The sequence below is a fragment of the Eublepharis macularius genome, chromosome 2 (genome assembly GCF_028583425.1).
Source record: "Eublepharis macularius isolate TG4126 chromosome 2, MPM_Emac_v1.0, whole genome shotgun sequence".
Taxonomy (NCBI): domain Eukaryota; kingdom Metazoa; phylum Chordata; class Lepidosauria; order Squamata; family Eublepharidae; genus Eublepharis; species Eublepharis macularius.
In genome coordinates this window covers 139,861,703-139,874,449 of record NC_072791.1, presented here as the reverse complement: position 1 = coordinate 139,874,449, position 12,747 = coordinate 139,861,703, and the positions used below count along the sequence as shown (strand labels likewise).

Here is a 12,747-nt window from a genome sequence, read left to right as displayed (position 1 = left end):
AACAGACCTGGGAAGCTATCTGCCCTGTTGCAAGCTGCATGTGTGCTGATACAGTCAATAAGTCCCATCTCCCCATGTGCCATGGTCCCAATCTGAATTAGGCCCCTGTATGTCTGGGAAGCCCAAAGTTCCCAGAAAATGCCTGTGAACTGCCTCAGGATGTGGTTGGGAAAAACACAACATGTAGTTAGGCCTGAAGTCACACAGAAATGATACAAGTATTGTCCCTGCAGGTGATGACCTCTCAAAATTCGTCTAAGGTGTGGCACTTACCTTTTGTATTCTTCTGTGAACGGAATGGGCTTCCATGGTGCTTTCCCAAATGAGGGTTGTCCGAGACTAAAACTAGACTGAACAATGCTCCATTGATCCACAGAGTGACTTGTGTCGATTGCTTTAGAAAGTTGAAACACAACACCCCCCACATAGCATATTAATACTTGCCAATAAAAACTTTTGGGGCAAACTTTTGGCACAATCCAGCTTTCCAGGATCACATTAGAGAATCCTGGATCTGATCTGGGTACCTGGATTGAGAGCCCCCCAAATAAATCTGGATAAATTGAGGCTAATTCTGGAAATGTAGTGTGGCTGTTTCCCTTGCTGTTTCCTTGCAAAGAAAGAGTATTTTTTGAGAGAAGGGAGGGGAAGGAAGGAGTGAGGCAGAAAGGAGTGGGTGTGAGACAGGGAGGGACAGTGAGTGGCCAATCCTTGCAGGAGCTCTCCTCTGCAGTTTGAGAGCTGGGGTGGAGAAAATACTCCATATGGTGTTGACACAGCCTTAATTGGGAAACAACTCATGGACCAAGGGGCAGAAGGGGCAGCGTGGAGCTAGCAGGAAGGATTGGGGGTGGGGGTGGGTCACAGAGGAAGGGCTGCATGGCAAGTAAACAGGATAATGATAGGGACATGAAGGAGGAGAAGAGACCATGAGAGTAAGTGAGTTAAGGTCAAGGCACAGAGACAGGCTGAATTAAGGCTAATCGATTCATAAGCCAGGATCTAAGGAGAGAAGGAATGGAAGAGCCTGAGATCTGAGAGACATGGTGGAGAGGGAAGGAGGTACAGAGCAGAAGAAGGGAGCTACAGAAAAAACGTCACAGATTCTGGAGCTCAAAAAGGCTGATGGTAGTGATAGACAAAGGAATTCTGGAGGTAATGAGAAGACTGTGGACCTGAGAGCTGTTACAGCAGGAAAGCAGTAGCTGCATTTTGTATACTGTTTTGAACTGATAGAACCACATGCTGTCTTTAACTGAAAATTACATCAGTCTTTCTCCATAGTTGCATGTCTATTTTACCATTCTGTGGACTTCTCTGAATAAAATCAACTTGCACAGAAAGGGTGCAAATATTTTGGAGGAGATGCAAACTCATGATAAACCCCCAAGGACTTTTGTTCTTCCAGGAACTGCATTATCCATATTGAGAGTCTCAAAGAATTGATTTTGCAATGCATTGTTTTATTACAGTGCAAAAGTAGAAACCTGGATGGGAAGGTGCTTGTTATAGATGTATATGAGCTGGTTGTGGTTGCTAATTGATGAGGAAAATGCTCTTTACACCTGGTTAGAATCAGACTCTCCCTCCCCCTTAGTGTTCCAGGATCAGGGCCAATTCCAGATGACTAACCTTAAGGCGCTTCATGCCGCCCTCTTCCGGATCGCGATGGGGAAAATGCGAAATATTGCGTTTCGTCGCGCAAAACTCGCGTGAGGAAACGCGATATTTCGCATTTTCCCCGTCGCGATCCGGAAGAGGGCGGCATGAAGCGCCTTAAGGTTAGTCATCTGGAATCGGCCCAGGTTTTGCATGGGAAAATAACCCCAGGTGCTTAAATTAAAAATGGGATTATTGCCACTTTGGAACTGAGAGACATTAGCTGCTATATTTTCAGCTGGATGGTGTTCATTTTTTGTTCTTCTGAGCATGCAAAGGGCAGCAAACTTATACCAGTCAGCCACACACCCTGTGACCAGTGAAAACAAAGCATCCTACACAAGATGCAGAAAGGTGTCATGACTACCCCCCCCCCCTGCCATTTCTTTTTATAATCCAGCCTGATGAAGAGATCTGGAGAACCTAAACGTTTGCACAATGTGTTGCGGTACTTTGGTTGGTTGTAATAAAAGGAATTACACAGCTTCTGTTCTTGCATTGCACTGGAACTGCATTTTCTCAGCACACCTGCTCTAGTATAGATGGGGTATTTCAAGAGATTAGCCTGGATCACAAGAGGGTTGTTGGGGTGTTTACGCGTTTGTGTGTATACATTGCATGTGTGACTCTTTGATGTACCAGCCAATGCCATGATTTTTTTATAAAGAGGAAAGATTTCTACTTACAGCCCCCCTGTTGGTATTTCTCTATTACTGACGGCAGACTAGAAGAAGATTCCATTGTTCTGGTATCAGTTACAGTTGAGACAAAATCTGATTTCTGAGAGGTGAGAATAGCCCATGAAGATTGTTCAGATTGACTCTCCTTTGTTTTTGAGCTGTCAGGGAAAAGAAGTTCTACGTGAATTCTTTGAGCTCCCCCCCCCCTTCCTACAAAACTACATGAACTCTCCAGTGCTTCCACAGTGTAATGAGGGAGGGTTCAATCTAAACTTCTAAAAAATTCTCGTGGGCAGGGGAGCAATGTTGTTCCTCACTAGCAATGTCTCAGGCACTACACAACCAGTACGTAGGACACTCATGTAACCACATTCTACACAGCAACTGTAGAACCAATGATTCACTAGATGGGGGTGGGGGCAGAATTGTCAAGAACATTGTCATTTGCATGCTGGGCAAATGACAGACTCCCCACAATGCAACTGCTGCTTTGAAGGAAGCCATTTGGATATCACACAGCTAAATGAGTTAACAAACTTGCATTTCTTACACTGAAAACCTATATGGAAAGGCATTTAGAGAATCACAGTTCCACAGACCAGCCCATGCCATTCCATTCTATTACATTTTTCTTTCTTGCTGTCCTGATAGTAACAGTCTGCTTGGTTCCCATTCACATATAGTGTCTCCTCCCAAACTGATCTGGGAATATCATAGTTGCCAAGGCCCATGCATCGGGTCACAGAGAACCACCCACATGTATCTGCCTCTTTCACTTGTTTCCTGGAATGGGATGTGTGTGTGGCGATGAAGGCTTGGGTGCCTTCTTGAAAACAGGTAAAAATGGCACCCCTTTCCCCTTTCCCCAAAGTCCATTAAAAAGTATTGGTGCCATGTCTGAAAAGGACTACTTCAAATTGAAGAGGAATGGCACAGATCTACAGAACATTACCAAAGATGTGGACTAGAGTAGCACAATTTACATAGGGGTTGGAGTGTCCCCAAATGATAGGGAGGATGGAAGGGCCAGAAGAAAAAAAGAGAGAAGGGGGGATAGAAGGCTAAGAGGAGAAGGGAAAATAAAAAGGCAGCAAAAAAGAATCTGAGATGACTGGATTGTGGGGATTGCTGGACAAAGTCACTCAGTGGGTATCCTTTCAATATCTGATGTACTCAAAATCATGATAATTAAATAAAAAATAAAGAACGATTTTTCCCAGTTTTGCAATGCACAGTTATGAGTAGAGCAGTATTCCAATCTGTGCTAGTGATTGTGAGTGAGAACGTGCGTATGCACACAATTCCTCCACGTGCAGAAATGGGAAAACTCCCCCCACCCCTGCACTGTTTTTGCACAGGGAAAAAAGCTTGGGAGAAAGGCAGGAGCTCTCCCTCCTCTGACAGCAGCTTTCCGAGCCCATTTGGGCTCTCCCTTTTTTATATACAAGTAATTTCCCAGAGCTGCTGGCTCCATGGTGGACTTGTGAAGGAAGTAATATTTAAAGTGACTCTCTGAACACAGCAAAAAGAGGGAGAGGGGGACTCAAATAAACACTCTCAGCATCCAAACTGTTCAGAGCCTTAAAAGGGGCTACCTCAACCAGGTTCTTTTTTCGTATGCATGTCTGACAATATTTTCTAGTACAGAAGCTCCTAAAAGAGGCTGCTGTTCTCTCCCCCTCAAAAAAGATTGCTTCAGGTCTCCTCCATCCCTGCCCATTCCATTAGAAAGCTTTAGATTTGCAGTTACCTTTCCTGTGAACTCTGCGTTGGGATGGCATGTCTCTGTTCTTTTACTTCACCTGAGTCTGTACTACTGATTACTTTCTCATCTTTATCCTCATCAGAAAATATGATACTGCCAAACTAAAACAGAGAAAAGCAATGAAACCACAGGACACTGCACATGAAGTACTCATTAATCTGTTCCAAAATATATGTGGGGCTTCTGTGATTACTAAGTGTCAACGTCTATGCTCTCTCCACATAGTGTATGGCAAATCCATGGAAAAACAAGGGATCTTCGGAGGTCCCATCACCATGTAGACCTGCCAGACTTCCCCTCTAAGGCACTCGTTCCTCTTTCAGAAAAAGGTTTTCTTTGAAGCATATTCATGCTTAAACTGCATTTCATTGTTCATATGCTGATAAGTAGCAAAAGACTGTCCAAGCACCAACAACTGACCAAAACAAACAATGGATAAAGATGAACTATAAAAAGGGATGTAGCAAACAAGACCACTCTGAAGAGGAACCAGAAAACGTACACAGCAGATCGTAACAGTTTTTTTCCTTTAAACTTCTCTGTATTAAAGGGTTGCTCACTCTGCATTAAGAAGTCTTGTTTCTAGTCAACATCCAATGTGGATGAGAGAAAAGCAACAACCCCTCAACTTGCCCGGATGCAGGAGCTGATTAGTGTCAGGAAGGGGGACTTGCCTTATAAATTTTCAACAAGATGAATGAAGATGCTGCCAGCTCAATAGGTAAGCAGGAAGAGTCAACACCAAAAGGGTAATTTCCAGGAGATGGTAACTTCTAGCAAAGCTCTCTTCAACCATGCTCCTAAGAGCCTGTAGTAAAGGTTCCTGTTCTCACATATACACATATACACAGGATGCATATACACAGTCAAACTAGATGAGATCCCAGACACGAAAATGGCACATGTCAGTTTCCTGCAAGTTTTTATGGGAAATGTAGGCATCTTGTCTGACTGCCACCCACCCCGCGCTTGCTTTGCCCACCCTGCACCTGCCATCTTCCGTCTTCCTTCAAGCTGAGGGGCAAGAGCTCCAGGGCCTCACCTCGCCCACACCACGGAGCTCCCCAGCCGCGGAGCAGCATGTGAACTGGCTCCCTGGCTCCCTCCCATGCACTCTTGCCTTCCAGCAACCCTGGATGGCAAGCGAGACAGGTGGGTAGGAAAGGGGGGGAGCCGCAGCCGTTCCCGCCGGGCTTCTTTTCCAGCTGTGGGGAGCAGCATTAGGCTATTGTTGCCAAGGAGCCAGCTGGCATCACCCACCCCCCTCTGCAGCCAGTATCTGGTGAGCTGACCCACTGTCCTGTTCTCTGCACCTGTTGGGTGGGGCTGTGTTGGCAGGACTCGGCCTCTTTCTGTGTCACAAACTCCCCCCCCTCCATTCAGTCTATGCTGCTCACTGTTTCCCAAGCTCCGCACTGGCTCCTGTTGAGGGCCACCTCCTTGGAAGGAGCAGCCAGGAGGGAAGCTGCAGCCCACCCAACAAAGAAGGGCAGTGGACAGAAGAAGCCAGGCGATCCCATGGGCGAGGCAGAGCACGGGATCCAAGAGGGGGCAGAGGGGAGTGGGTGATGCCGGCTGGCTCCTCCTCAGCAGTGACAGCCGAATGCCGCTCCCCACTGCTGGAGCAGAAGCCCAGAGGCAACAGCCACAGCTCCCCCACCTTTCCCACACACCCGTCTCGCTCGCTCATCCAGCACCCAGGATGCTGGAAGGCAGAGCGCATGGGAGGGAGCCGAGGAACCAGTCCACATGTTGCTCTGTGGCTGAAGAGCTCTGCAGTGCGGGCGAGATGAGGCCCCAGAGCTCTTGTCCCTCGGCTTGAAGGAAGGCAGAAGACAGCAGGTGCAGGGTGGATGAAACAAGCACGCGGCAGGCAGCAGTCAGACAAGACACCTACATTTCCTGTCAAAACTTGCAGGAAACTGACATGTGCTGTTTTTGTGTCTGGTGTCTGTTTGACTGTCTGTTATCCAGCATTGTCAGGCATAGTGGCATGGTTTGAGCATAAAAGTAGGAAAAGTATCACTGCATTACCCATGTGGAAGTGACACTTCCTTACTGCAGTCGATGTTTTGGGGGACCAAAGTTGCAGTATCAAAAGGCATATATGAACCTAGGAACAGTCAGGATAACTGAAACATTGAACAGGAGATTCCTATTATTGAGGGCCTAAACTAAATGATGCATTTTCCCTTTGGAAATCCTTGTGTGCTTGTGTGTTCCTCAGAAGGCACTCAGTTCCCAGGCATGTGGGGCCCAATTCAGATTGGGACCATAGCACCCAAGAAGGGCTTTCGCCTCCCAGTCACACTATTTTCCCAACCTGTGGGGCTGCTGTTTGCCCCTCTGGAGGCTCTTCATCTATTGATGGGGTACACAAAAGTGTCCCTTACAGGGCAAATTGTGCTCCTGAGGGACCCTGTTGGGTCAGGAAAATGGAACAGGGAAAGACATAAGAACCCAGTTCTCATGTGCCGCAGTCCCAGTCCAAATCAGACCCTGTGCATTTGTGAACTCAGTTGCCAGTGGGGAACTTGCAAGCTCACATCTAACTGACCGTCCTCATGGTGGACCTGGATCTCATCTGAGGGCAGTGTATTGTGTAGTCAGGCCCTAGTAAGGCAGATGATCCCATTCCTGGTTTAGAAGCTGTAAGCATGAAGAGTTGTACGTTAATCCATACATTGGTTTTGATGTTTGTTTCCCTGCTGCATCCTTGTGAAGAGCTTAATTTGAGCAAGGACTTACCATAACTCAGCCCTATAACATATTTTGGATGTGTATATTTATGGAAGACTCAAACAACAACATAAAACAATAAAAAGACTCAAATAACAACATAAAAACAATAAAAACATTTGCCACTGAGCATTACTACTGAATAATCACAGATAGACCCACATATATTTTGGAATGGATTAGTGAGTCAGGTCTTCCAGATTATAAATTGTGGCTTTTTGGCAACTAAGAATCCAGTTCTTCTCACTTTAGAAATCCAGGCACTCACTAAGACCTCTTTAGTACCCATCTATGTCTGTTTCCAAATAATTAATCCACAATAAGCTGATTTTTCCTTAGAGTCTTTAAATAATTAAGAATAAGGTGGAGGAACAGAACTTTGCAAATAAATACTCATTCACAATCTAGAATGAATTTAGAAGAATCAGAATGAACGTGTGTGTATATAGTAAGGTTGCTTCCACATAGATGTTGTGCTTTGGCTAGAGTCTAAAACTGCAGCGCATTTTTCAGAACTTCAGTAAACTTTCATCTCCCACTAGTTCTCCAAATGTTTATTTCTGTGTTTCTTGTGCTTGGGTCCATTTTTGCTGCAACCAGCTTTGGTATGATCCAGAAAAATTGTACTCAATATGGATTTGCCAAGCATGTGGACAGAACAGTACTGATTTCTGTACCTCCCTATCCACTGACACCACCCCACCCTGTACCACTAGCTGACTTTAAAAATTGGTAGTAGCTATATCATTATGGCATCATAACACTATAGTGATATAGCTATGCTGATTTTTAATAAACAGCAATATCCCCCCCAGCAGTATGGCGTGTGTGCGTGTATGCATGTGTGGAATGGTGGGTGGAAGAGAAATGGAGGAAAGAACAGGGAATCCCTGGTATGGATGTTCCATTGCTGCTGCATATGCCTCTGCATTCACAGTGGCGTAAGTGCACAATGGGGAAGAAACTCTGTGTGGAAGCAGCCTAACTGTGAGCAGGTAAAGCTATTACACTGTTATGATACTTAATGCCAATTTAAATGGCATCTGTTTCTCCAGCAACATAGTATGTGGTGCTAGACCAAAGGAGTATCAGGCCAGAACTGCCACAATAACACTATGTGGAAAAACCTCTAGCCCTCACACTTTTCTGATTTGCAACAGAAGCCTTATCTTCATGGGACTGACCGTATGAAAAGCATCCACAAAGCTGGTATGCTTGGGGATTCTTCGAAGCCTCAGGTCACTCTTTTCTGACAATAGTCTGTTTCCTGTCTCTGACCAGAGCTACACAAAGAAGCATAAAAGTGACACATTATTAGGGCTCATTTATTTGTTACATTTGTATTCAGGTTTCCCACCCAGGATGTTCAGAATGGCATATGAAGGATTTCTAGACAGGAAGGCACGGATGAAACGACAGCATGCGTCTCCTCTGAGCATTTGAGTTTGCCTCTTCTTACTCCAGAATGAACCACAGACTGTTACTCTTCCATCCCCTTCACCAAATGAAATTGTTTGGGGAAGAGAAAAGACCTGGGAAATCAAAGTTTCCAGTAATCTCTGTGATCAATTGTACTTGTTTAAAAAGTTGAATGAGGGGTTAACTCTTTTTGGAAGTAGCTTTGGCCTCACCAACTAATCTGCTCTTCAACTAATGTTTTGACAATGGAATTGAGATTCCAAACAATACAATTGTTTGTGAATTCTGAATTTATGATTGCTTTGAGATAGAGTTCCTCCCCACTGGCATCAGCTCTACTGATTGGCACTTGTTCCTTCTTGTCAAAAAGGACACAAAGAAAGGGTTGGAGGATCACGTTCACAATTTTTTGTGCAGATACAGAACCAAGCATTACTGCAGCAGTGAGCATGCACAACCTTGTGAACCATCAAGCTGAATGCAGCTAACTTCCCATCTGCTGAGGTTGGGCCATCATTAATGTTTGGCTTGGTGAGTTACAAAGTTGTACAGGCCTGATTAGTTTCTAACCTGTTAAAATCTGCATTCAGGTGTACCTGGAGAAACAATAAGTGTGGCTACCATGCAACTAAAACGTTAAGAGTGGGTAAAGATTTTAAAACTCAGCCCTGGATTTTTAGAGAACCTGTAGAATACACAAGCAATGATGCCATAGAAAAGTCAGCCAAAGGTAGTTTACAGACACTTGCATTATTTCAGGACTTGAAGACTCCCCAAGCCCTGTTCCAATGCCTGGAGGAAGGATGCTGAGTGCTGTAAAGCAAAAGACCCTGTTCCCTCTTTCCTCCAGTGGGGGTGGGGGAGGTTAACAGCAATTATGGTGGAAATCTACAAGGAACTCGGTCTATGTAATCCTGTGTATAGTATCCACATATAGGGTTGTACTTTTCTACAGTTATACTAGTGATAGCAGATCTTTCCTGCTCTTCACTTTCTTTCAGTATCTTCCCATGATTCACAATAAGGCATAGATGGAGGAAGAGGAACCCTCACAGAAAAAACAGCCATGTGAGATTGCAGTGAAGAAGGGAACCAAGCATGTTCACCCCACCTTTCTAGTTCATATAGAGTGGCACTAGGACACAACCTACAGTTAACTGCCAATACCATAATCCTAGAATTCCAAAACAACGTGAATACTGCTACCACAAGGCTAAGGTCTATGGGAACATTTGCCACAAAAACTGTATGTAGACATTTACCTCTTGGCAGAAGAAAAATGATACCAATTGTTTGCCTCATGTTCAAGGTTGACACCTTTCCAGTTTAAACAAGTAACTTTTGTTTGTACTTTCTGATTAGGTTTTCCTTTTTCACCTTTGGTGCAGATGTTTTTAGCATAATACATAAATCATATGTAAATGACCAATGGGACAACCTATTCTCACTGCTGGGTGAGGGCAACTCTGATTAACAACGCTCCTCTCACACCAAATTCAGGTTTCCCTTCAATGTAAAGTGCAATGGAGAGGAGTATTAGAACTGAGCTCGAGTACTGGACTTAAGGTGGATGGCCAGTCCTTTTAACTTATTAAAAGTTTGAAAACCACAACTGGGTAAGGTATATTTTGGCTTTGGAGTGACTGATGCTTTCCAACTTGAGCTTTTGCTCCAAATTCTTTCCTCAAGTGCATTTTTTTTTTAAATTCCAAGCATGGTCTAATAAGGTCGCCAACTGGACAGGGGGGAAAAGTCCTGCCTTCTTAGCAGAGGCTTAATGAGTGGAAATGGGTGGTTGAAGTTTTCCATGATGAGAAGTTAAATAACATTGCCTGATAATTGCTGCTGATCAAACTGATATTAAAGGGACAGCTAAAGGGATCGATTTAAAAGTGGCAACCCTGTTCAATGGCCTTCCCCTTTGAGCCAAAACAAATGAGGAGGAGGAGGATAAAAAACACTATTCGTTCCAGAATGGGGGGGGGGGCTGCAGGTGAGAGTCCACATGGACACTTGGCCTGCAGCCAGTCTAGAGAGGGGACAAAGCTAAGCTCCATTCCCTCCCTTTAGAACTTTAACAGGTTTCCACTTCCAGCTGACCAGTGGTGCTTACCCTTAGCTGTGAAGTGAAAGGGGGGAAACCCATTTAAACCCTATTTAAAAACCTACAGGTACATTTGCCAAATCCAGGTTGGGAAATTCCTGGAGATTTGGGGATGGAGATTGGAGGAAGGCAGGGTTCAAGGACGGGAAGGACCTCAGTGGAGTATAATGCCATACAGTCTACACTACACAACAGCCATTTTCTCTAGGGGAACTGTCCTCTGTAGTCTGGAGATCAATTGTAATTCCAGGGGAATCTCCCAGCCCCACCTGGAGGTTGGCAACCCTACTTACCAATCATCCCTTTTCCCTTCGCAGCTAAACAGTTGTGTCAAGGGGCAGTTGTGCCATTAAGCCCTTCAACGGGCTCACCTCTCCAGAGTTCTGAGGCAGCACTACTGCTCAACTGTGAAGAGAGAAAGGGAGCTCCCTGGGAAGGTGTGATTCTGGTCAGCTCAGTGTTTCTGCAACTATGTGATGGATCACAAGCAGGAGGGGCAGGGAGTGCAGCAAGCAGCATGGGGATGGGATCATGCACAGGCTCTCCCTCCCTCCCACCTCCACCCTGCTCAGTGCTGCTTCCACTATGGGGTACTTTTTCCTGTCTCCATGTGGAAGTGGCCACAGTTTGGTGTGACGGAGGGGGTGGGGTGAATTCAAAATATTTTGTGGATTAAATGGAGGTGAGTAGAACCATGTAGCAAGAACAAAACTCAGACAGACAGCTCTGCAAATAAGGAGTAAGAAGAGGCTGCTGTCCGTGGCGCACAGACCAGAGACACTATCCTGAACACCCACTGGTTGCCAACCTACTTTAGGTGTTTGGGCAGAGGATGAAGGTTACAATCTTCACTGGATTATTATGGCCAGAAAATGATAGGAAACCCAAAGCAGATTGTCTTTGTGCTGGTTTTTAAAAATTGGAATATCTCATATGCTTTTGTTTCATTTATTTTATCGATCTATCCATCACATTTTAACCCCACCTTTTTCTAAGGAAAGTGGTGATATTCATGTTTTCCCCTGATCCAATTTATTCTCACCGTCACCCCATGTTGTAGTTTAGACTCTTTTAAAATGTCTTTATTGATCCTGATACAAACCAAATATGATATATAATCAAATCAATAAAATATATAACATCTGAAATATGACCAACTGTCCATAATCACTCCACATAAGCTACAACTTGGGATGCTTTAAAGAAAACAAGTAAAGGGAACCATGGATCAAAGATTTGGTTAGTATTGAGTGCCCCCTAATGGTTAGATATTGAAATTAGTCCTTGGTTTTCTTTTGGATTAAAAAAAAACACGTAATAGCTTTTATTGAAGCCAACCCAAATGGCACGAAATATTGTGCAAGTTCTCAGGTTCTATAGAACACCACATCACATGGGAAGTACAATAATTTAAAAAATGAAGAAGCACAAATTTTCAGGGTCCATAATTGAAGACTCTGTCATGCCAGCTTTCGATGCTAGGTGCTGGCAGGCTCAGTTTGATTGCTTCAGGTGGGTAGCCATTGTTGGTATGAACTAGGAGAGCAAAATTTGGGTCTGGTAGTACCTTAAAGGCCAACTAGATTTCCAGGGTATGAGCTTTTGAAAGTCAGAGCTCCCCTCATCAGATATCTGACAAAGGAACCTCTGACTCTTGAAAACTCATGTCCTGGAAATCTAGTTGGTTTTTAAGGAAGGGAACTCGGACTCTTAAAAGCTCATACTCTAGAAATCTAATTGGTCTTTAAGGTACTACTGGACCCACAGTTTGCTCTCCTACTCCATACCAAGTTTGATTGCTGTAGGTGTCAGATTACAGCACTTGCATTCTGGGAAGAAGAAACAAACACTGGAAGCTCATTGCTGGGCTCTAGTTTTTCAAATGAGATGATCCTCCATTGTTTATTTCTTCTTCCCAAAATGATACAGCAATCAAACTGTGAGCCTGCCAGCCCCCAACATCAATTGTTGGCATGACATGGGCTTCAGATCTGGACCGAGGAAATGTGCTTTTTTCCCCCTTAATTTTTAAATTTTTGTACCACCCACCTAATGGAGGATTCTATAGACCCTGAAACCTTGTACAATTTTTCGTGTCATTTGAGTAGGCCTCAATAAAAACTATTAGATTATTTTTCTTTTTGACAGCCTTGTAGAGCTGTTATTAGGGAAATGTAAATGTAGCCATCATTAAGATTCCAAATATCAGCTCCCCAGGACTGTTTTAGATTAGGGAAACAGTGCTGGGGTGGGTGTTGCGCTTCTCCCCACACATCTTAGTCCTGATTCAAACTAGGCCCATGTGCATCTCTGAAGCACGGAATTCCTACCATACGTGTGATGCAAAATTCTCATGGAGGCCATGTGAATTGTCCCAAAGT

The 12,747-nt window shown here is 44.4% G+C and overlaps 1 protein-coding gene across 1 annotated transcript in view; it reads right to left on the bottom strand.

Annotated features, from left to right (window-relative positions):
* LMNTD2 (lamin tail domain containing 2) overlaps nucleotides 1-12,747 on the bottom strand; it is a 66,674-nt gene that overhangs the window by 24,518 nt on the left and 29,409 nt on the right. Inside the window, exons 5-8 of the mRNA XM_054970011.1 lie at nucleotides 8,028-8,126; nucleotides 4,090-4,205; nucleotides 2,346-2,497; nucleotides 274-394 (exon numbers count right to left, since the gene is read on the bottom strand). Coding sequence (XP_054825986.1) covers nucleotides 274-394; nucleotides 2,346-2,497; nucleotides 4,090-4,205; nucleotides 8,028-8,126 — 488 coding nt within the window. The remainder of the gene's footprint in view (nucleotides 1-273; nucleotides 395-2,345; nucleotides 2,498-4,089; nucleotides 4,206-8,027; nucleotides 8,127-12,747) is intronic.